We start from the raw sequence: 25,458 nt of genomic DNA on the forward strand, positions 1-25,458 counted from the left end.
CTGTGAATGGGAGCCCAGTGTGTTTCACAGGACTTTCTGAATGGGAGCCCAGTGAGTTTCACAGGACTGTCTGAATGGGAGCCCAGTGAGTTTCACTGGACTGTCTGAATTGGAGCCCAGTGAGTTTCACAGGACTGTCTGAATGCGAGCCCAGTGAGTTTCACAGGACTGTCTGAATGGGAGCCCAGTGAGTTTCACAGGACTGTCTGAATGGGAGCCCAGTGAGTTTCACAGGACTGTCTGAATGGGAGCCCAGTGAGTTTCACAGGACCGTGAATGAGAGCCCAGTGAGTTTCACTGGACTGTCTGAATGGGAGCCCAGTGAGTTTCACTGGACTGTCAGAATGGGAGGCAAGTGAGTTTCACAGGTCTGTCTGAATGGGAGCCCAGTGAGTTTCACAGGACTGTCTGAATGGGAGCCCAGTGAGTTTCACAGGTCTGTCTGAATGGGAGCCCAGTGAGTTTCACAGGACTGTCTGAATGGGAGCCCAGTGAGTTTCACAGGACTGTCTGAATGGGAGCCCAGTGAGTTTCACTCGACTGTCTGAATGGGAGCCCAGTGAGTTTCACAGGACTGTGAATGGGAGCCCAGTGTGTTTCACAGGACTTTCTGAATGGGAGCCCAGTGAGTTTCACTGGACTGTCTGAATATGAGCCCAGTGAGTTTCACAGGACTGTGAATGGGAGCCCAGTGAGTTTCACTGGACTGTCTGAATGGGAGCCCAGTGAGTTTCACTGGACTGTGAATGGGAGCCCAGTGAGTTTCACTGGACTGTCTGAATGGGAGCCCAGTGAGTTTCACTGGACTGTCTGAATGGGAGCCCAGTGAGTTTCACTGGACTGTCAGAATGGGAGGCAAGTGAGTTTCACAGGTCTGTCTGAATGGGAGCCCAGTGAGTTTCACAGGACTGTCTGAATGGGAGCCCAGTGAGTTTCACAGGACTGTGAATGGGAGCCCAGTGAGTTTCACTGGACTGTCTGAATGGGAGCCCAGTGAGTTTCACTGGACTGTCTGAATGGGAGCCCAGTGAGTTTCACTGGACTGTCAGAATGGGAGGCAAGTGAGTTTCACGGGTCTGTCTGAATGGGAGCCCAGTGAGTTTCACAGGACTGTCTGAATGGGAGCCCAGTGAGTTTCACAGGTCTGTCTGAATGGGAGCCCAGTGAGTTTCACAGGACTGTCTGAATGGGAGCCCAGTGAGTTTCACTCGACTGTCTGAATGGGAGCCCAGTGAGTTTCACAGGACTGTGAATGGGAGCCCAGTGAGTTTCACAGGACTTTCTGAATGGGAGCCCAGTGAGTTTCACAGGACTGTCTGAATGGGAGCCCAGTGAGTATCACAGGACTGTGAATGGGAGCCCAGTGAGTTTCACTGGACTGTCTGAATGGGAGCCCAGTGAGTTTCACTGGACTGTCTGAATGGGAGCCCAGTGAGTTTCACTGGACTGTCTGAATGGGAGCCCAGTGAGTTTCACTGGACTGTCAGAATGGGAGGCAAGTGAGTTTCACAGGTCTGTCTGAATGGGAGCCCAGTGAGTTTCACAGGACTGTCTGAATGGGAGCCCAGTGAGTTTCACAGGTCTGTCTGAATGGGAGCCCAGTGAGTTTCACAGGACTTTCTGAATGGGAGCCCAGTGAGTTTCACTGGACTGTCTGAATGGGAGCCCAGTGAGTTTCACTGGACTGTCTGAATGGGAGCCCAGTGAGTTTCACTGGACTGTCAGAATGGGAGGCAAGTGAGTTTCACAGGTCTGTCTGAATGGGAGCCCAGTGAGTTTCACAGGACTGTCTGAATGGGAGCCCAGTGAGTTTCACAGGTCTGTCTGAATGGGAGCCCAGTGAGTTTCACAGGACTTTCTGAATGGGAGCCCAGTGAGTTTCACTGGACTGTCTGAATGGGAGCCCAGTGAGTTTCAATGGACTGTCAGAATGGGAGGCAAGTGAGTTTCACAGGTCTGTCTGAATGGGAGCCCAGTGAGTTTCACAGGACTGTCTGAATGGGAGCCCAGTGAGTTTCACAGGACTGTGAATGGGAGCCCAGTGAGTTTCACTGGACTGTCTGAATGGGAGCCCAGTGAGTTTCACTGGACTGTCTGAATGGGAGCCCAGTGAGTTTCACTGGACTGTCAGAATGGGAGGCAAGTGAGTTTCACGGGTCTGTCTGAATGGGAGCCCAGTGAGTTTCACAGGACTGTCTGAATGGGAGCCCAGTGTGTTTCACAGGACTGTCTGAATGGGAGCCCAGTGAGTTTCACAGGACTGTCTGAATGGGAGCCCAGTGAGTTTCACAGGACTGTCTGAATGGGAGCCCAGTGTGTTTCACAGGACTGTCTGAATGGGAGCCCAGTGAGTTTCACTGGACTGTCTGAATGGGAGCCCAGTGAGTTTCACAGGACTGTCTGAATGCGAGCCCAGTGAGTTTCACAGGACTGTCTGAATGGGAGCCCAGTGAGTTTCACAGGACTGTCTGAATGGGAGCCCAGTGAGTTTCACAGGACTGTCTGAATGGGAGCCCAGTGAGTTTCACAGGACTGTGAATAGGAGCCCAGTGAGTTTCACAGGACTGTGAATGTGAGCCCAGTGAGTTTCACAGGACTGTCTGAATGGGAGCCCAGTGAGTTTCACAGGACTGTCTGAATGGGAGCCCAGTGAGTTTCACAGGACTGTGAATGTGAGCCCAGTGAGTTTCACTGGACTGTCTGAATGGGAGCCCAGTGAGTTTCACTGGACTGTCAGAATGGGAGGCAAGTGAGTTTCACAGGTCTGTCTGAATGGGAGCCCAGTGAGTTTCACAGGACTGTCTGAATGGGAGCCCAGTGAGTTTCACAGGTCTGTCTGAATGGGAGCCCAGTGAGTTTCACAGGACTGTCTGAATGGGAGCCCAGTGAGTTTCACTCGACTGTCTGAATGGGAGCCCAGTGAGTTTCACTCGACTGTCTGAATGGGAGCCCAGTGAGTTTCACAGGACTGTGAATGGGAGCCCAGTGTGTTTCACAGGACTTTCTGAATGGGAGCCCAGTGAGTTTCACTGGACTGTCTGAATATGAGCCCAGTGAGTTTCACAGGACTGTGAATGGGAGCCCAGTGAGTTTCACTGGACTGTCTGAATGGGAGCCCAGTGAGTTTCACTGGACTGTGAATGGGAGCCCAGTGAGTTTCACAGGACTGTCTGAATGGGAGCCCAGTGAGTTTCACAGGTCTGTCTGAATGGGAGCCCAGTGAGTTTCACAGGACTGTCTGAATGGGAGCCCAGTGAGTTTCACTCGACTGTCTGAATGGGAGCCCAGTGAGTTTCACAGGACTGTGAATGGGAGCCCAGTGTGTTTCACAGGACTTTCTGAATGGGAGCCCAGTGAGTTTCACTGGACTGTCTGAATATGAGCCCAGTGAGTTTCACAGGACTGTGAATGGGAGCCCAGTGAGTTTCACTGGACTGTCTGAATGGGAGCCCAGTGAGTTTCACTGGACTGTGAATGGGAGCCCAGTGAGTTTCACTGGACTGTCTGAATGGGAGCCCAGTGAGTTTCACTGGACTGTCTGAATGGGAGCCCAGTGAGTTTCACTGGACTGTCAGAATGGGAGGCAAGTGAGTTTCACAGGTCTGTCTGAATGGGAGCCCAGTGAGTTTCACAGGACTGTCTGAATGGGAGCCCAGTGAGTTTCACAGGACTGTGAATGGGAGCCCAGTGAGTTTCACTGGACTGTCTGAATGGGAGCCCAGTGAGTTTCACTGGACTGTCTGAATGGGAGCCCAGTGAGTTTCACTGGACTGTCAGAATGGGAGGCAAGTGAGTTTCACGGGTCTGTCTGAATGGGAGCCCAGTGAGTTTCACAGGACTGTCTGAATGGGAGCCCAGTGAGTTTCACAGGTCTGTCTGAATGGGAGCCCAGTGAGTTTCACAGGACTGTCTGAATGGGAGCCCAGTGAGTTTCACTCGACTGTCTGAATGGGAGCCCAGTGAGTTTCACAGGACTGTGAATGGGAGCCCAGTGAGTTTCACAGGACTTTCTGAATGGGAGCCCAGTGAGTTTCACAGGACTGTCTGAATGGGAGCCCAGTGAGTTTCACAGGACTGTGAATGGGAGCCCAGTGAGTTTCACTGGACTGTCTGAATGGGAGCCCAGTGAGTTTCACTGGACTGTCTGAATGGGAGCCCAGTGAGTTTCACTGGACTGTCTGAATGGGAGCCCAGTGAGTTTCACTGGACTGTCAGAATGGGAGGCAAGTGAGTTTCACAGGTCTGTCTGAATGGGAGCCCAGTGAGTTTCACAGGACTGTCTGAATGGGAGCCCAGTGAGTTTCACAGGTCTGTCTGAATGGGAGCCCAGTGAGTTTCACAGGACTTTCTGAATGGGAGCCCAGTGAGTTTCACTGGACTGTCTGAATGGGAGCCCAGTGAGTTTCACTGGACTGTCAGAATGGGAGGCAAGTGAGTTTCACAGGTCTGTCTGAATGGGAGCCCAGTGAGTTTCACAGGACTGTCTGAATGGGAGCCCAGTGAGTTTCACAGGTCTGTCTGAATGGGAGCCCAGTGAGTTTCACAGGACTTTCTGAATGGGAGCCCAGTGAGTTTCACTGGACTGTCTGAATGGGAGCCCAGTGAGTTTCACTGGACTGTCAGAATGGGAGGCAAGTGAGTTTCACAGGTCTGTCTGAATGGGAGCCCAGTGAGTTTCACAGGACTGTCTGAATGGGAGCCCAGTGAGTTTCACAGGACTGTGAATGGGAGCCCAGTGAGTTTCACTGGACTGTCTGAATGGGAGCCCAGTGAGTTTCACTGGACTGTCTGAATGGGAGCCCAGTGAGTTTCACTGGACTGTCAGAATGGGAGGCAAGTGAGTTTCACGGGTCTGTCTGAATGGGAGCCCAGTGAGTTTCACAGGACTGTCTGAATGGGAGCCCAGTGTGTTTCACAGGACTGTCTGAATGGGAGCCCAGTGAGTTTCACAGGACTGTCTGAATGGGAGCCCAGTGAGTTTCACAGGACTGTCTGAATGGGAGCCCAGTGTGTTTCACAGGACTGTCTGAATGGGAGCCCAGTGAGTTTCACTGGACTGTCTGAATGGGAGCCCAGTGAGTTTCACAGGACTGTCTGAATGCGAGCCCAGTGAGTTTCACAGGACTGTCTGAATGGGAGCCCAGTGAGTTTCACAGGACTGTCTGAATGGGAGCCCAGTGAGTTTCACAGGACTGTCTGAATGGGAGCCCAGTGAGTTTCACAGGACTGTGAATAGGAGCCCAGTGAGTTTCACAGGACTGTGAATGTGAGCCCAGTGAGTTTCACAGGACTGTCTGAATGGGAGCCCAGTGAGTTTCACAGGACTGTCTGAATGGGAGCCCAGTGAGTTTCACAGGACTGTGAATGTGAGCCCAGTGAGTTTCACTGGACTGTCTGAATGGGAGCCCAGTGAGTTTCACTGGACTGTCAGAATGGGAGGCAAGTGAGTTTCACAGGTCTGTCTGAATGGGAGCCCAGTGAGTTTCACAGGACTGTCTGAATGGGAGCCCAGTGAGTTTCACAGGTCTGTCTGAATGGGAGCCCAGTGAGTTTCACAGGACTCTCTGAATGGGAGCCCAGTGAGTTTCACTCGACTGTCTGAATGGGAGCCCAGTGAGTTTCACAGGACTGTGAATGGGAGCCCAGTGTGTTTCACAGGACTTTCTGAATGGGAGCCCAGTGAGTTTCACTGGACTGTCTGAATATGAGCCCAGTGAGTTTCACAGGACTGTGAATGGGAGCCCAGTGAGTTTCACTGGACTGTCTGAATGGGAGCCCAGTGAGTTTCACTGGACTGTGAATGGGAGCCCAGTGAGTTTCACTGGACTGTCTGAATGGGAGCCCAGTGAGTTTCACTGGACTGTCTGAATGGGAGCCCAGTGAGTTTCACTGGACTGTCAGAATGGGAGGCAAGTGAGTTTCACAGGTCTGTCTGAATGGGAGCCCAGTGAGTTTCACAGGACTGTCTGAATGGGAGCCCAGTGAGTTTCACAGGACTGTGAATGGGAGCCCAGTGAGTTTCACTGGACTGTCTGAATGGGAGCCCAGTGAGTTTCACTGGACTGTCTGAATGGGAGCCCAGTGAGTTTCACTGGACTGTCAGAATGGGAGGCAAGTGAGTTTCACAGGTCTGTCTGAATGGGAGCCCAGTGAGTTTCACAGGACTGTCTGAATGGGAGCCCAGTGAGTTTCACAGGTGTGTCTGAATGGGAGCCCAGTGAGTTTCACAGGACTGTCTGAATGGGAGCCCAGTGAGTTTCACTCGACTGTCTGAATGGGAGCCCAGTGAGTTTCACAGGACTGTGAATGGGAGCCCAGTGAGTTTCACAGGACTGTGAATGGGAGCCCAGTGAGTTTCACAGGACTTTCTGAATGGGAGCCCAGTGAGTTTCACAGGACTGTCTGAATGGGAGCCCAGTGAGTTTCACAGGACTGTGAATGGGAGCCCAGTGAGTTTCACTGGACTGTCTGAATGGGAGCCCAGTGAGTTTCACTGGACTGTCTGAATGGGAGCCCAGTGAGTTTCACTGGACTCTCAGAATGGGAGGCAAGTGAGTTTCACAGGTCTGTCTGAATGGGAGCCCAGTGAGTTTCACAGGACTGTCTGAATGGGAGCCCAGTGAGTTTCACAGGTCTGTCTGAAATGGAGCCCTGTGAGTTTCACAGGACTGTCTGAATGGGAGCCCAGTGAGTTTCACTCGACTGTCTGAATGGGAGCCCAGTGAGTTTCACAGGACTGTGAATGGGAGCCCAGTGTGTTTCACAGGACTTTCTGAATGGGAGCCCAGTGAGTTTCACTGGACTGTCTGAATATGAGCCCAGTGAGTTTCACAGGACTGTGAATGGGAGCCCAGTGAGTTTCACTGGACTGTCTGAATGGGAGCCCAGTGAGTTTCACTGGACTGTCAGAATGGGAGGCAAGTGAGTTTCACAGGTCTGTCTGAATGGGAGCCCAGTGAGTTTCACAGGACTGTCTGAATGGGAGCCCAGTGAGTTTCACAGGACTGTCTGAATGGGAGCCCAGTGAGTTTCACAGGACTGTGAATAGGAGCCCAGTGAGTTTCACAGGACTGTGAATGTGAGCCCAGTGAGTTTCACAGGACTGTCTGAATGGGAGCCCAGTGAGTTTCACAGGACTGTCTGAATGGGAGCCCAGTGAGTTTCACAGGACTGTGAATGTGAGCCCAGTGAGTTTCACTGGACTGTCTGAATGGGAGCCCAGTGAGTTTCACTGGACTGTCAGAATGGGAGGCAAGTGAGTTTCACAGGTCTGTCTGAATGGGAGCCCAGTGAGTTTCACAGGACTGTCTGAATGGGAGCCCAGTGAGTTTCACAGGTCTGTCTGAATGGGAGCCCAGTGAGTTTCACAGGACTGTCTGAATGGGAGTCCAGTGAGTTTCACTCGACTGTCTGAATGGGAGCCCAGTGAGTTTCACAGGACTGTGAATGGGAGCCCAGTGTGTTTCACAGGACTTTCTGAATGGGAGCCCAGTGAGTTTCACTGGACTGTCTGAATATGAGCCCAGTGAGTTTCACAGGACTGTGAATGGGAGCCCAGTGAGTTTCACTGGACTGTCTGAATGGGAGCCGAGTGAGTTTCACTGGACTGTGAATGGGAGCCCAGTGAGTTTCACTGGACTGTCTGAATGGGAGCCCAGTGAGTTTCACTGGACTGTCTGAATGGGAGCCCAGTGAGTTTCACTGGACTGTCAGAATGGGAGGCAAGTGAGTTTCACAGGTCTGTCTGAATGGGAGCCCAGTGAGTTTCACAGGACTGTCTGAATGGGAGCCCAGTGAGTTTCACCGGACTGTGAATGGGAGCCCAGTGAGTTTCACTGGACTGTCTGAATGGGAGCCCAGTGAGTTTCACTGGACTGTCTGAATGGGAGCCCAGTGAGTTTCACTGGACTGTCAGAATGGGAGGCAAGTGAGTTTCACAGGTCTGTCTGAATGGGAGCCCAGTGAGTTTCACAGGACTGTCTGAATGGGAGCCCAGTGAGTTTCACAGGTCTGTCTGAATGGGAGCCCAGTGAGTTTCACAGGACTGTCTGAATGGGAGCCCAGTGAGTTTCACTCGACTGTCTGAATGGGAGCCTAGTGAGTTTCACAGGACTGTGAATGGGAGCCCAGTGAGTTTCACAGGACTTTCTGAATGGGAGCCCAGTGAGTTTCACAGGACTGTCTGAATGGGAGCCCAGTGAGTTTCACAGGACTGTGAATGGGAGCCCAGTGAGTTTCACTGGACTGTCTGAATGGGAGCCCAGTGAGTTTCACTGGACTGTCTGAATGGGAGCCCAGTGAGTTTCACTGGACTGTCAGAATGGGAGGCAAGTGAGTTTCACAGGTCTGTCTGAATGGGAGCCCAGTGAGTTTCACAGGACTGTCTGAATGGGAGCCCAGTGAGTTTCACAGGTCTGTCTGAATGGGAGCCCAGTGAGTTTCACAGGACTGTCTGAATGGGAGCCCAGTGAGTTTCACTCGACTGTCTGAATGGGAGCCCAGTGAGTTTCACTGGACTGTCTGAATATGAGCCCAGTGAGTTTCACAGGACTGTGAATGGGAGCCCAGTGAGTTTCACTGGACTGTCTGAATGGGAGCCCAGTGAGTTTCACTGGACTGTCTGAATGGGAGCCCAGTGAGTTTCACTGGACTGTCAGAATGGGAGGCAAGTGAGTTTCACAGGTCTGTCTGAATGGGAGCCCAGTGAGTTTCACAGGACTGTCTGAATGGGAGCCCAGTGAGTTTCACAGGTCTGTCTGAATGGGAGCCCAGTGAGTTTCACTCGACTGTCTGAATGGGAGCCCAGTGAGTTTCACAGGACTGTGTATGGGAGCCCAGTGTGTTTCACAGGACTTTCTGAATGGGAGCCCAGTGAGTTTCACTGGACTGTCTGAATATGAGCCCAGTGAGTTTCACAGGACTTTCTGAATGGGAGCCCAGTGAGTTTCACAGGACTGTGAATGGGAGCCCAGTGTGTTTCACAGGACTTTGTGAATGGGAGCCAAGTGAGTTTCACTGGACTGTCTGAATATGAGCCCAGTGAGTTTCACAGGACTTTCTGAATGGGAGCCCAGTGAGTTTCACAGGACTGTGAATGGGAGCCCAGTGAGTTTCACAGGACTGTCTGAATGGGAGCCCAGTGAGTTTCACTGGACTGTCTGAATGGGAGCCAAGTGAGTTTCACAGGACTGTCTGAATGGGAGCCCAGTGAGTTTCACAGGACTGTCTGAATGGGAGCCCAGTGAGGTTCACAGGACTGTCTGAATGGGAGCCCAGTGAGTTTCACTGGACTGTCTGAATGGGAGCCCAGTGAGTTTCACTGGACTGTCTGAATGGGAGCCTAGTGAGTTTCACAGGACTGTCTGAATGGGAGCCCAGTGAGTTTCACTGGACTGTCTGAATGGGAGCCCAGTGAGTTTCACAGGACTGTGAATGTGAGCCCAGTGAGTTTCACAGGACTGTCTGAATGGGAGCCCAGTGAGTTTCACAGGACTGTCTGAATGGGAGCCCAGTGAGTTTCACAGGACTGTCTGAATGGGAGCCCAGTGAGTTTTACAGGACTGTGAATGGGAGCCCAGTGAGTTTCACAGGACTGTGAATGGGAGCCCAGTGAGTTTCACAGGACTGTGAATGGGAGCCCAGTGAGTTTCACAGGACTGTGAATGTGAGCCCAGTGAGTTTCACAGGACTGTGAATGTGAGCCCAGTGAGTTTCACAGGACTGTCTGAATGGGAGCCCAGTGAGTTTCACTGGGCTGTCTGAATGGGAGCCCAGTGAGTTTCACTGGGCTGTCTGAATGGGAGCCCAGTGAGTTTCACTGGGCTGTCTGAATGGGAGCCCAGTGAGTTTCACTGGGCTGTCTGAATGGGAGCCCAGTGAGTTTCAATAGACTGTCTGAATGGGAGCCCAGTGAGTTTCACTGGGTTGTCTGAATGGGAGCCCAGTGAGTTTCACTGGGCTGTCTGAATGGGAGCCCAGTGAGTTTCAATAGACTGTCTGAATGTGAGCCCAGTGAGTATCACTGGGCTGTCTGAATGGGAGCCCAGTGAGTTTCAATAGACTGTCTGAATGGGAGCCCAGTGAGTTTCACAGGACTGTCTGAATGGGAGCCCAGTGAGTTTCACAGGACTGTTTGAATGGGAGCCCAGTGAGTTTCACAGGTCTGTCTGAATGGGAGCCCAGTGAGTTTCACAGGACTGTCTGAATGGGAGCCCAGTGAGTTTCACAGGACTGTCTGAATGGGAGCCCAGTGAGTTTCACAGGACTGTCTGAATGGGAGCCCAGTGTGTTTCACAGGACTGTCTGAATGGGAGCCCAGTGAGTTTCACAGGACTGTCTGAATGGGAGCCCAGTGAGTTTCACAGGTCTGTCTGAATGGGAGCCCAGTGAGTTTCACAGGACTGTCTGAATGGGAGCCCAGTGAGTTTCACAGGACTGTCTGAATGGGAGCCCAGTGAGTTTCACTGGACTGTCTGAATGGGAGCCCAGTGAGTTGCACAGGACTGTCTGAATGGGAGCCCAGTGAGTTTCACAGGACTGTCTGAATGGGAGCCCAGTGAGTTTCACAGGACTGTCTGAATGGGAGCCCAGTGAGTTTCACAGGACTGTGAATGGGAGCCCAGTGAGTTTCACAGGGCTGTGAATGTGAGCCCAGTGAGTTTCACAGGACTGTCTGAATGGGAGCCCAGTGAGTTTCACTGGACTGTCTGAATGGGAGCCCAGTGAGTTTCACAGGACTGTCTGAATGGGAGCCCAGTGAGTTTCACAGGACTGTCTGAATGGGAGCCCAGTGAGTTTCACAGGACTGTGAATGCGAGCCCAGTGAGTTTCACAGGAGTGTGAATGGGAGCCCAGTGAGTTTCACAGGACTGTCTGAATCGGAGCCCAGTGAGATTCACAGGACTGTGAATGTGAGCCCGGTGAGTTTCACAGGACTGTCTGAATGGGAGCCCAGTGAGTTTCACTGGACTGTCAGAATGGGAGCCCAGTGAGTTTCACAGGACTGTGAATGGGAGCACAGTGAGTTTCACTGGACTGTCTGAATGGGAGCCCAGTGAGTTTCACTGGACTGTCTGAATGGGAGCCCAGTGAGTTTCACAGGACTGTGAATGGGAGCCCAGTGAGTTTCACAGGACTGTGAATGGGAGCCCAGTGAGATTCACAGGACTGTGAATGGGAGCCCAGTGAGTTTAACAGGACTGTGAATGGGAGCCCAGTGAGTTTCACTGGACTGTCTGAATGGGAGCCCAGTGAGTTTCACTGGACTGTCTGAATGGGAGCCCAGTGAGTATCACAGGACTGTCTGAATGGGAGCCCAGTGAGTTTCACAGGACTGTCTGAATGGGAGCCCAGTGAGTTTCACAGGACTGTCTGAATGGGAGCCCAGTGAGTTTCACAGGACTGTCTGAATGGGAGCCCAGTGTGTTTCACAGGACTGTCTGAATTGGAGCCCAGTGAGTTTCACAGGACTGTCTGAATGGGAGCCCAGTGAGTTTCACAGGACTGTCTGAATGGGAGCCCAGTGAGTTTCACAGGACTGTGAATGGGAGCCCAGTGAGTTTCACAGGACTGTCTGAATGGGAGCCCGGTGAGTTTCACAGGACTGTCTGAATGGGAGCCCAGTGAGTTTCACTGGACTGTCTGAATGGGAGCCCAGTGAGTTTCACAGGACTGTCTGAATGGGAGCCCAGTGAGTTTCACAGGACTGTGAATGTGAGCCCAGTGAGTTTCACTGGACTGTCTGAATGGGAGCCCAGTGAGTTTCACTGGACTGTCAGAATGGGAGGCAAGTGAGTTTCACAGGTCTGTCTGAATGGGAGCCCAGTGAGTTTCACAGGACTGTCTGAATTGGAGCCCAGTGAGTTTCACTGGACCGTCTGAATGGGAGCCCAGTGAATTTCACTGGACCGTCTGAATGGGTGCCCAGTGAGTTTCACTGGACTGACTGAATGGGAGCCCAGTGAGTTTCACTGGACTGACTGAATGGGAGCCCAGTGAGTTTCATAGGACTATGAATGGGAGCCCAGTGAGTTTCACAGGTCTGTCTGAATGGGAGCCCAGTGAGTTTCACAGGTCTGTCTGAATGGGAACCCAGTGAGTTTCACAGGACTGTCTGAATGGGAGCCCAGTGAGTTTCACAGGTCTGTCTGAATGGGAGCCCAGTGAGTTTCACTGGACTGTCTGAATGGGAGCCCAGTGAGTTTCACAGGACTGTCTGAATGGGAGCCCAGTGTGTTTCACAGGACTGTCTGGATGGGAGCCCAGTGAGTTTCACAGGACTGTTTGAATGGGAGCCCAGTGAGTTTTACAGGACTGTGAATGGGAGCCACGTGAGTTTCACAGGACTGTGAATGGGAGCCCAGTGAGTTTCACAGGACTGTCTGAATGGGAGCCCAGTGAGTTTCACAGGACTGTCTGAATGGGAGGCCAGTGAGTTTCACAGGACTGTCTGAATGGGAGCCCAGTGAATTTCACAGGACTGTCTGAATGGGAGCCCAGTGAGTTTCACAGGACTGTCTGAATGGGAGCCCAGTGAGTTTCACAGGACTGTCTGAATGGGAGCCCAGTGAGTTTCACAGGACTGTCTGAATGGGAGCCCAGTGAGTTTCACTGGACTGTCTGAATGGGAGCCCAGTGAGTTTCACTGGACTGTCTGAATGGGAGCCCAGTGAGTTTCACAGGACTGTGAATGGGAGCCCAGTGAATTTCACAGGACTGTGAATGGGAGCCCAGTGAGATTCACAGGACTGTGAATGGGAGCCCAGTGAGTTTCACCGGACTGTGAATGGGAGCCCAGTGAGTTTCACTGGACTGTCTGAATGGGAGTCCAGTGAGTTTCACTGGACTGTCTGAATGGGAGCCCAGTGAGTTTCACAGTACTGTCTGAATGGGAGCCCAGTGAGTTTCACAGGACTGTCTGGATGGGAGCCCAGTGAGTTTCACTGGAATGTCTGAATGGGAGCCCAGTGAGTTTCACAGGACTGTCTGAATGGGAGCCCAGTGAGTTTCACTGGACTGTCTGAATGGGAGCCCAGTGAGTTTCACAGGACTGTCTGAATGTGAGCCCAGTGAGTTTCACAGGGCTGTCTGAATGGGAGCCCAGTGAGTTTCACTGGACTGTCTGAATGGGAGCCCAGTGAGTTTCACAGGACTGTGAATGGGAGCCCAGTGAGTTTCACAGGACTGTGAATGGGAGCCCAGTGAGATTCACAGGACTGTGAATGTGAGCCCAGTGTGTTTCACAGGACTGTGAATGGGAGCCCAGTGAGTTTCACGGGACCGTCTGAATGGGAGCCCAGTGAATTTCACTGGACTGACTGAATGGGAGCCCAGTGAGTTTCACTGGACTGTCTGAATGGGAGCCCAGTGAGTTTCAATTGACTGTCTGAATGGGAGCCCAGTGAGTTTCACAGGTCTGTCTGAATGGGAACCCAGTGAGTTTCACAGGACTGTCTGAATGGGAGCCCAGTGAGTTTCACAGGTCTGTCTGAATGGCAGCCCAGTGAGTTTCACAGGACTGTCTGAATGGGAGCCCAGTGAGTTTCACTGGACTGTCTGAATGGGAGCCCAGTGAGTTTCACAGGACTGTCTGAATGGGAGCCCAGTGTGTTTCACAGGACTGTCTGAATGGGAGCCCAGTGAGTTTCACAGGACTGTCTGAATTGGAGCCCAGTGAGTTTCACAGGACTGTGAATGTTAGCCCAGTGAGTTTCACAGGACTGTCTGAATGGGAGCCCAGTGAGTTTCACAGGACAGTCTGAATGGGAGCCCAGTGAGTTTCGCAGGACTGTGAATGGGAGCCCAGTGAGTTTCGCAGGACTGTGAATGGGAGCCCAGTGAATTTCACAGGACTGTCTGAATGGGAGCCCAGTGAGTTTCACAGGACTGTGAATGTGAGCCCAGTGAGTTTCACAGGACTGTCTGAATGGGAGCCCAGTGAGTTTCACAGGACTGTCTGAATGGGAGCCCAGTGAGTTTCACAGGACTGTGAATGGGAGCCCAGTGAGTTTCACAGGACTGTGAATGGGAGCCCAGTGAGTTTCACTGGGCTGTCTGAATGGGAGCCCAGTGAGTTTCAATAGACTGTCTGAATGGGAGCCCAGTGTGTTTCACAGGACTGTGAATGGGAGCCCAGTGAGTTTCACTGGGCTGTCTGAATGGGAGCCCAGTGAGTTTCACAGGACTGTGAATGGGAGCCCAGTGAGTTTCACAGGACTGTGAATGGGAGCCCAGTGAGTTTCACTGGGCTGTCTGAATGGGAGCCCAGTGAGTTTCACAGGACTGTCTGAATGGGAGCCCAGTGAGTTTCACAGGACTGTGAATGGGAGCCCAGTGAGTTTCACAGGACTGTGAATGGGAGCCCAGTGAGTTTCACTGGGCTGTCTGAATGGGAGCCCAGTGAGTTTCAATAGACTGTCTGAATGGGAGCCCAGTGAGTTTCACAGGACTGTCTGAATGGGAGCCCAGTGAGTTTCACAGGACTGTCTGAATGGGAGCCCAGTGAGTTTCACAGGACTGTCTGAATGGGAGCCCAGTGAGTTTCACTGGACTGTCTGAATGGGAGCCCAGTGAGTTTCACAGGACTGTCTGAATGGGAGCCCAGTGATTTTCACAGGATTGTGAATGGGAGCCCAGTGAGTTTCACAGGACTGTCTGAATGGGAGCCTAGTGAGTTTCACAGGACTGTGAATGTGAGCCCAGTGAGTTTCACTGGACTGTGAATGGGAGCCCAGTGAGTTTCACAGGATTGTGAATGGGAGCCCAGTGAGTTTCACAGTATTGTGAATGGGAGCCCAGTGAGTTTCACACAATTGTTTGAATGGGAGCCCAGTGAGTTTCACAGAATTGTTTGAATGGGTGCCCAGTGAGTTTCATAGGATCTGGTAAAGTGACTCAGTGAACCTGTTGCTGAAATCATTGTAATTTCCCAAAAATGGGAATATAGATTATCAAAGTTTTACTGTACTAGATGTTGTCAGATTTATTTTTAATATCTAATATTGCTTAATAATTTAAACTGAAATAATCCTTTCTTTCTGATATGATTTTAAATGTTTCCCCGACATAGAAATTCCTCGTACATTCATAGTCATAGAGTTATACTGCATAGAAATAGGCAGTTCATCCATACTGACCAAGACATCTATCTGAACAGGTAGTCAGACAGGACATCAGAAATCATCTCCTTCTTCAAAGAACAGGGTTTCCTATCCTCCACCATTGATGCTACCGTCACTTGTATCTCCTCCGTTTTCTGGACATCCGCACTCACTCCATCTTCCCGTCAGCTTAACAGTGATAAAGTTCATTTTGCTCTTACCTATCACTCCACAAGCCTCCACATCCAACACATCATCCTCTACAACTTACACCGTCTCCAAAGGGATCCCACCACCAAACATATCTTTCCCTCCTCCCCACTCTTTGCTTTCCTCAGGGAATGCTGTCTCCATAATTCCCTTGTCTATTTGTCCCTCCCCACTATCTCCCTCTCTGTACCTATCCCTGCAAGCGGCCGAAGTGCTACACTTGACCATCCCCCTCCTCCCTCACCTACTTTTAGGGCCCCAAGCTTCCAGGTGAGGCAGCATTTCACCTGTGCATTTGCTGGAGTCATATATTGTGTTCAGTCCTCCCAATGTGGTCTCCTCTACATTGGTGATCAGTAGACCACAGCGTCAAACACTTCTGTTCCATCTGCCAAAAACTGAACCTTCCGGTGGTCAAACATTTTAATTCCCATTCCCGTTCCGACATGTCGGTCTATGGCCTCCTCCTGTGCCACAATGAAACCACCATCACATATTCCTTCTGGGTAGCCTCCAACCTGATGGCATGAATATCAACTTCTCCTTCCAGTTAAAAAAAAATCCCTTCCCCTCCCCTCTTTTTCCATTTCCCACTCTTACCTCTTCTCACCTGCTTATCAACTACCCCTGGTTTCCCTCCTCTTTCCCTTTCTCCTATGATCCACTCTCCTCTCCTATCAGATTCCGTCCTCTCCAGCCCGTTACCTTTCCCACTCGTCTGGCTTCAACTATTACCTTCTTGTTACTCACCTTCCCCTCCCCCACCTTTTTATTCTGTCATCTTCCCCCTTTCCATTCCTGAAGGAGGGTCTTGGCCTGACACATTCATCCCCATGGATGTTGCCTGACTTTTTGGATTTCCAGCATCGACAGAATTTCTTGTGTTTGTGATATGCTTGTTCCATATGCCTGTGTTTGGCTGATATTCCACCACCCCCAGACTTTTTTAAATGAATGTACTTGTCCAAATATCATTTAAACACTGAAAGTGAAACCTAGGCTTAGACCTGGGACCAGGTACCTTCCTCTGCAACTGGATCCTTGACTTGCACCCAAGAAACTGCGTTCAATAAGGGTAGGTCACACCACCTCTGTAATGATTATCCTCAGCACTGGTACTCTGCAAGGCCACATCCTAAACTCCTTACTTACTCTCTACACCAGACCAAATTCATTGATGATCATTGTTGTTGTCAGAATATCATTAATGGTAAGATGGAGTACCAGAAGGAGATAGAGAAAACAGTGGTATGGTGTCAAGACAGAAACCTTTCTGTCATTATTAGCAAAACAAAAGACCCTTGTCATTGATATCACAAAGCAGGATGGAGCATGTGTTTTGTGTGTATCAAAGATAATGAGGTAAAATAGTTCAGAATTTCAAGCTCCCAGGCGTAGGTTTTGGTCCAGTCATGTAGGTGCTACGATTAAGAAAGCACATCTACTTTCTCAGAAGGCTAAGCATATTCGTCAGAACATTGTTAAGCTTCACCAATTCTCCAATACACTATAGAAAGCATCCTATCTGGATGCATCACATCTTGGTATAGTAACTGCTTTGGCCAGGACTGCAAGAAATCACAATGAGTTGTGAATAGCGCCCAGTTCATCATGAAAACCAGCCTCCTCACCACTGATTCTGCATACACTTCTAGCTGCCTCAATGATCAGCTATTATAATCAAAAATGCCTCCTACCCTAGTCATTCCGTCTTCTGCCTTCTATCGAACAGAAGATACACCAGCTTGATAAATTGCACAACCAGTTAACTCAAGGCCAAGGATCTATTCTGTTATGTGACTCTTAAATGGGCCTCTGAGATGATGGAAGTGAATTCTTGATCTCTCGATTTAATTCATGGCCTTTGCACCTTATTGGTGAACATGCACTGAACTTCCTTTGTGACTAACTGAAACGTTCTGTGTTCTGTTATTACTTTTCCTTTTACAGGTATATTAGCTCAACATACTTATGCTTGTTAAGGTTTGTTTGGATGGCGTGCAAAACAAGGTTTTTAGCTAAATCTTGGTAACCATCACTGTAATAAACTGATTATCAATTACCATTCAGGAAAATCCAGCCGTCTGGAGCAGGTGACCTGAAGCTTGGTTAGAGAAGTAATTATTAAGCACCAGAAGGAAAACAAGTTAAAAAGACAGAGTTTGTAGAAGTGAATTCTGAAACTGTGGCTCCAGAAAGTCAGAAAACACAAAAAATGCTCAGCAGGTAAAATTGCGCTGACTGAAATGTCAATCCTGATGAAAGGTCAGTGATTTGAAACACTGACTCTGCTTCTTTCCCCAGATACTGCCTGATTTGCTGAGTGCATAATTATCAATGATAGGAAAATCAAATATGTATCTGTGTAAAATGGATAGGAGTGTCTCAGTGATACAGTTAGCAGAGCTGCTGGCTCACAGAGTCCCAGTTTTGATGTTGTCTGTATGGAGTTTGCATGATTGCCTGTGGCTATCTGTTTCCTTGAGCACACCGGTATTCTCTCTCAGCCAAAGATGTGCATGTTGGTAGGTTAACTGACCACTATAAATTGCCCTTAGGATGTATGTGAGTTGCAGAACTAGTAGTTGGGTGATACGAAAATAAAGAGGATAAAAAAGACTGGGATTAATGTGGAATTAGTGTATGTAGGTGGTTGGGAGATTGACCACAGAATCAGAAATAAGGAATGGTGAAAATAGGATAAAATTGGAGGGCAAGGCTTTCAAAAAGTTAGAAAATGCAGGTTTTGGAAAACTGAAATAAAATCAGAAAATGCAGGAAAATGCTCAGTGGGTAAAATTACATAGATCCAAAGGTAACTACTGATGAAAAGCCATTAAGATGAACCATTGACTCTGTTTCTCTCTTCCCAGATGCTGTCTGATTTGTTGAGTGTTTCCAGCTTTTTCTGCCTTCATTTGTGTTGCAAATGCATTAGTTTACTGGTATAGATTCATTTCAGTTAGCTGATCCTTTATGTAAATTATTTCTAGGTGCCGAAGGCTGCCCAAAGCCTTGAAGGAGTGGCAGGCATTTCTGGATCTGAAGAAGAAAATAGATGATTTTAGTGAATCATGTCCTCTCCTGGAAATGATGTCCAGTAAATCAATACAACCTAGACATTGGAAGCAGATATCTGCCACAACAAAGCATAAATTTAATATTGAATCGGAATCATTCTCACTGAAAAATGTCATGGATGCTCCACTGCTTCAATTTAAAGATGATATTGAGGTATCTTGAGTTATTAGTATCAGCCAAGACCTGCAGAGTAATAGTTGTGGGATTGGAAGCTAGTTCTACACTCTGCTAAGTTTGCTTGTCCATTGAAGTCTGCCAGATTTTCACCAGTGTTTATTGCAGCTTTATGTATAATTTTTAAATAAGTTGAATTCTTTTGTGCTCTGTAAAACTTAACGCTATGCAGTTTGTTTCAAAATTATATCACTATTATTATTGTCTTACAATTTAAAAAAATTCATTCTTCTGATGTGAGTACATGGAATGATTGTAATTTGGTGATTGTCCCTGGTTCCATTAACAACTGAATGCTTCACTTGACCACCTCCAATGTCAGTTGCATTGCCATAGAACAGCTACAACAAGCAAGGAATGAACAGCAGACTTCCTCCTTAAAGATCATTAGCACAGATATCCACAACGTCGAGTTTATAATCATGTTCAGTAATACCAGTATTCCAGTACTTTATTAATTAAGTTTAATTTCAATTGTTTCCATTGAAGCCAATCTCCTTCCCTACTTTTCCTTCATATCAAAAACCATTGTGTATTTTATGGAAATGTTTATTGTTTTTAAGTTGGTTTATTATTGTCATATGTACTGAGGTACAGTGAAAATCTAGTCATGCATACTGTCCTGACAGATCAATACATTACAACAGTGCATTCAGGTAGTGTGAGCTAAAACTATAAACAGAGCAGAATGAAGTGTTACAGTTACAGGTAGACAATAAAGTGCAAGGTCATAAGGAGGAAAACTGAGGACAAGAGTCCATTTTATCAGATTAGGAAACCATTCAATAGACTTATGGGATAGAAGTTGTATTTGAGCCCATTGGTACATGCAATGGTATCTTCTGCCCAATGGAAAGAGGGCGAAGAGAGGATGTCTGGTTTGGGTGGGGTCTTTGATTATGTTGACTGTTTTTCTGAGATAATGAGAAGTGCAGACAGAGTCCATGGAGCAGAGGCTGGTTTCTGTGGTGTGCTGAGATGTGTCCATAAATCTCTGCAGTTTCTTGTGGTCACAGGTAGAGAAGTTACCATACCAAGTCTAATTAAAGGGTCAAATTTCTTTATCCTCTTGGACAAGTAGAGGTGCTGGTAGGCTCTCTCTTGGCCACGGAGTCATGTAGATTGATCAGAACAGGCTATTGCTGATGCTAATTCTAGGCAATTTCTAGAGAAGGTTACATAGTCGGCACAACATTGTGGGCCAAAGGGCCTGTGATGTGCTGTGGATTTCTATGTTCTATGAATTGGGAGAGTTGGAATTGCTCTGAAAATGAGCATGAACTTGTTGAGTTGTAAATCCTCTTACTTCGTTGCATGGATGTTCTAGTTATTAAGAAGTGTAGTGACCACACTATGTATTACAAACTCCTATACATAGCAGTATCATAACATAAAGCATTTGATTTTGAAAAGTTAATTGAGGACCAAGTATATACCTAGATAGTGAACAAACGTTGATTTCCAAGTCTCCCAAACATAACTTATTTACACAGCTTCTTCAAAAATTGCATCACAAACACGATAGGGATCCATTATGTTTCAGTTGATGAAAAAGTTAATTTTGATTTTCTATTTAACCAGTTTTATGACTGAAAGTGATAATGGCTGATCTAACTTCCATATGTAATGTCCTTTAGGATATTTGCATATCCTCTGTGAAGGAGAAGGACATTGAGGCCAAGTTGACTCAAGTGATACAGACCTGGACCAGTCAGATCCTAAGTTTCTCAACATTTAAGAACCGAGGTGAGCTGCTGCTCAGAGGAGTGGAGACAACAGAAATCATAACAATGATGGAGGACAGTTTGATGATCTTGAACTCTTTACTCAGCAACAGGTACAAGCTCAGATTACATTATCAGTAATTTGTTTATGTAGCATCCAATGCAATAGACAATAGGTGCAGAAGTAGACCATTCAGCCCTTTGAGCTTGCACTGCCATTTTGAGATCATGGCTGATCATCTACTATCAATACCCGGTTCCTGCCTTGTCCCCATATCCCTTGATTCCCCTATCCATAAGATACCTATCTAGCTCCTTCTTGAAAGCATCCAGAGAATTGGCCTCCACTGCCTTCCGAGGCAGTGCATTCCAGACCCCCACAACTCTCCAGGAGAAGAAGTTTTTCCTTAACTCTGTCCTAAATGACCTACCCCTTATTCTCAAACCCTGCCCTCTGGTACTGGACTCTCCCAGCATCTGGAATATATTTCCTGCCTCTATCTTGTCCAATCCCTTAATAATCTTATATGTTGCAATCAGATCCCCTGTCAATCTCCTTAATTCCAGTGTGTACAAGCCCAGTCTCTCTAACCTCTCTGCGTAAGACAGTCCTGACATCCCAGGAATTAACCTTGTAAATCTATGCTGCACTTCCTCTACAGCCAGGATGTCCTTCCTTAACCCTGGAGACCAAAACTGTACACAATACTCCAGGTGTGGTCTCACCAGGACCCTGTATGCAAATGCAAGAGAATTTCCTTGCTCTTGTACTCAATTCCCTTTGTAATAAAAGTCAACATTCCATTAGCCTTCTTCACTGCCTGCTGCACTTGCTCATTCACCTTCAGTGACTGATGAACAAGGACTCCTAGATCTCTTTGTATTTCCCCCTTACCTAACTCTACACCGTTCAGATAATAATCTGCCTTCCTGTTCTTACTCCCAAAGTGGATAACCTCACACTTATTCACATTAAACGTCATCTGCCAAGTATCTGCCCACTCACCCAGCCTATCCAAGTCACCCTGAATTCTCCTAATATCCTCATCACATGTCACACTGCCACCCAGCTTAGTATCATCAGCAAACTTGCTGATGTTATTCTCAATGCCTTCATCTAAATCGTGACGTAAATTGTAAACAGCTGTGGTCCCAATACCGAGCCCTGTGGCACCCCACTAGTCACCACCTGCCATTCCGAGAAACACCCATTCACCGCTACCCTTTGCTTTCTATCTGCCAACCAGTTTTCTATCCATGTCAATGTCTTTCCCCCCAATGCCATGAGCTTTGATTTTACCCACCAATCTCCTATGTGGGACCTTATCAAATGCCTTCTGAAAATCGAGGTACACTACATCCACTGGATCTCCCTTGTCTAACTTCCTGGTTACATCCTCGAAAAACTCCAATAGATTAGTCAAGCATGATTTACCCTTTGTAAATCCATGCTGGCTTGGCCCAATCCTATCACTGCTATCTAGATATGCCACCATTTCATCTTTAATAATGGACTCTAGCATCTTCCCCACTACTGATGTTAGGCTTACAGGATGATAGTTCTCTGTTTTCTCCCTTACTCCTTTCTTAAAAAGTGGGATAACATTAGCCATTCTCCAATCCTCAGGAACTGATCCTGAATCTAAGGAACATTGGAAAATGATTACCAATGCATCCGCAATTTCCAGGGCCACCTCCTTTAGTACCCTAGGATGCAAACCATCTGGACCTGGGGATTTGTCAGCCTTCAGTCCCATCAGTCTACTCATCACTGTTTTCTTCCTAATGTCAATCTGTTTCATTTCCTCTGTTACCCTATGTCCTTGGCCCATCCATACATCTGGGAGATTGCTTGTGTCTTCCTTAGTGAAGACAGATCTAAAGTACTTATTAAATTCTTCTGCCATTTCTCTTTTTCCCATAACAATTTCACCCAATTCATTCTTCAAGGGCCCAACATTGTTCTTAACTATCTTCTTTCTCTTCACATACCTAAAAAAAAAAACGCGTTGGCTATCCTCCTTTATATTCCTGACTAGCTTGCGTTCGTACCTCATTTTTTCTCCCCGTATTGCCTTTTTAGTTAAGTTCTGTTGTTCCTTAAAAATTTCTCAATCATCTGTCCTCCCACTCACCTTAACTCTGTCATACTTCCTTTTTTTTAATGCTATGCAATCTCTGACTTCCTTTTTCAACCACTGTGGCCCCTTTCCCTCCTTTGAATTCTTCCTTCTCTGGGTGATGAACTGATTTTGCACCTTGTGCATTATTCCCAAGAATACCTGCCATTGCTGTTCCACTGTCTTTTCTGCTAGGATATCCGTCCAGTTAACTTTGGCCAGCTCCTCCCTCATGGCTCCATAGTCTCCTTTGTTCAACTGCAACACTGACACCTCCGATCTGCTCTTATCCTTCTCAAATTGCAGATAAAAACTTATCATATTATGATCACGACCTCCTAATGGCTCCTTTACTGCAAGATTGCTTATCAAATCCTGTTCATTACATAACACTAAATCCAGAATTGCCTTGTCCCTGGTCGGCTCTTGTACAAGCTGTTCCAAGAATGCATCCCTTAGGCACTCTACAAACTCCCTATCCTGGGGTCCAGCACCAACCTGATTCTCCCAATTCACCTGCATGTTGAAATCCCCCATAACTACTGCGGCATTACCTTTGCCACATGCCAATGTTAACTCCCTATTCAACTTGCACCCAATATCCATGCTACTGTTTGGTGGCCTATAGACAACACCCATTAGGGTCCTTTTGCCCTTACTGTTCCTCAATTCTATCTACACAGACTCCACTTATCATGATCCTATGTCCCCCCCCCTTGCAAGGGACTGAATCTCATTCCTCACTAACAGGGCCACCCCACCCCCTCTGCCCACATTTCTGTCCCTACGATAGCATGTATACCCTTGTACATTCATTTCCCAGGTCTGATCTCCCTGCAGTCATGTCTCCGTTATCCCAACAACATCATAGTTACCCATTTGCACCTGAGCTTCAAGCTCATCCGCCTTATTTCTGACACTTCGTGCATTCAGATATAGAATTTTTAACCCATTTCTCCTCTCTCTGTTTGAATCTCTGCCTATTGTGCTTAACCCAGCTCCCCGAACTCCCATCGGGCTATACGCCCGTAGAATTTTGTTGTCCTTGCTAAATTTACTTGTTCTTTCTGCACATTTAATTCCATGTTCCGTCAGACCATCCCTCTGTACATGTGTCCTCCTTATCCCTTGTTCCGCCTCACCTTTCTCTACTACACACTTAATATTCTGGATTAATATTGCATTAACATATTAATCAAAGTTTGCTAGTACCTGTACTCTGGATATGGGTGTTAATGAGAAATTCAGAATTCACTGTCCTTTCCTAATTATCTTTGAAATGAGTGATGTACCTGGCCAGTTTATAGCTTTATTCTCTTAAGCAGTTCTTTTGGTTCGAGGGTGGCTTACTTCTCCAGTTCTTTGGTTCATTATAGCTGACAAGGCCGTAGTGATTTACTGCTGCAGTGGGTGCACCACAGTCATATAGTAGCTAGTGTACCTCCTATTTCCAGTTTGATGATGATCTTGATTGCTGTATACGTGGAGCTTGCATATTCAATGGTTCAATTTAATATCAGAGAATGTATACAGTGTACAGCCTGAAATTATTACCCTTTGCAGATATCCACAAATCAGAAGAAAACCCTCAAAAGATGAAGGACAGAAAATGTTAGAACCCCAAAGCCTCCCCCCTCCCACACACAAGCAGTAGCAAAAGCATCAACCCTCCCCCACTTGCTCCAGCAAAAGCACCGACCCTCCCCCCAACCCTGCCATGCAAGCAATAGCAAAGCCCCCCAGAGACTATGATCTAGAGTCCATCAAAGACTACTGTCAATGCCAACACTTCAATATCTCAGGCATCTCACCAGCAAGGGGAGAAAAAGATATTGCTCTTGCAACAGACAAGAGGAAAGTCAACAGCTCGTTGTTTCAATGTTGCAATCTGCAGCATTGCTTATTCAAGTTCCCTCAGCTCGAGGGTCAGCAGAATTTCCCTTGCCATCGTGAGAGAACACGAGTTCGGGGGCCTTCTTTTCACAGCAGCATACACCACTGTCTTGATAGTTCAGTCTTCCATGAAGTTTCAGATGGTGACACCGCTGAGCAATTGGGTCGCCCACAGGGCTGCACCCTAACAGCACACATCTTCCAGACTGCACCTGGAGATACCAAAAACACCAGGCTGCTCAGTGAGTTCCAAGACTGCAAACCCACTGCTGTGATCAACCACAGTTTGCGTGCAGCTGTAGATCACAGATTCCAACAGCACCCCAGCCACCTTGACTAACAGACAATCCACTGGAGGAACTCAACAGGTTAAGCAGCATCTGTAGGGGAACAGGAGTTGTCAATGTCTTGACTCAAAACTTTGCATCAATACCAAAAATGTCAACAATTCTTTTCCCTTCTCAGATGCAGCCCGGCCTACTTAGATTTTCCAGTAGATGTGTGTTGCTCTAGATTCCATCTGGACTATAGAATTACAACCCAAGTCCTTTAGGATTCAATCCATATTTTATTCCATTTAATACTGTAAACAGTGGTGTTTCTTTTTAAGAAGTCTTTCAAAAATATGTATTTTATTATACATGGAATTACCTTTATTTTCCACAGATATAATGCTTACTATAAGAAAGACATTCAGACGTGGGTGCACCATCTGACGGCATGCACAACTATAATTGAACAGTGGCTTTTAGTTCAAAATCTGTGGATTTACTTAGAGGCTGTCTTTGTTGGAGGAGATATTGCCAAACAGTTGCCACAGGTAATTTGTATTGTTAACCCAAGTGTTCTGAATATTATTGTCAACAAGTTTCACATTTACTAGTGTGACATAATCTTGTTGTTCAGGTAGTTTGACAGTCACATCTTTTATCTGGGAATTCTATTGAACAGCATAATCATTTACAGATCTTGATGTGCCTAATGCATGCTCCTACTTCTCAAGATTTCAAAATCTGAAACTTGATATCATCTGGAACAGCACATTGACAACTGGATGTGCTAGAGAATTATCCAAATCCTTATCCAGAAATAGCTATCAAGATTCAGCGAAGTAGAAGCTGATGTTAAGCAAGGATAGACTGGATAGTGCTCACTTTG

At 47.7% G+C, this 25,458-nt stretch overlaps 1 protein-coding gene across 1 annotated transcript in view; it reads left to right on the forward strand.

Moving 5' to 3' along the window:
• The window catches only part of LOC132401347 (dynein axonemal heavy chain 8-like), a 674,688-nt gene that overhangs the window by 268,174 nt on the left and 381,056 nt on the right, over nt 1-25,458 (forward strand). Inside the window, exons 33-35 of the mRNA XM_059983476.1 lie at nt 18,302-18,542; nt 20,201-20,400; nt 24,967-25,120. Of these exons, the coding sequence (XP_059839459.1) occupies nt 18,302-18,542; nt 20,201-20,400; nt 24,967-25,120 (595 nt within the window). The remainder of the gene's footprint in view (nt 1-18,301; nt 18,543-20,200; nt 20,401-24,966; nt 25,121-25,458) is intronic.

This window comes from Hypanus sabinus, chromosome 10 (genome assembly GCF_030144855.1).
Source record: "Hypanus sabinus isolate sHypSab1 chromosome 10, sHypSab1.hap1, whole genome shotgun sequence".
NCBI lineage: Eukaryota > Metazoa > Chordata > Chondrichthyes > Myliobatiformes > Dasyatidae > Hypanus > Hypanus sabinus.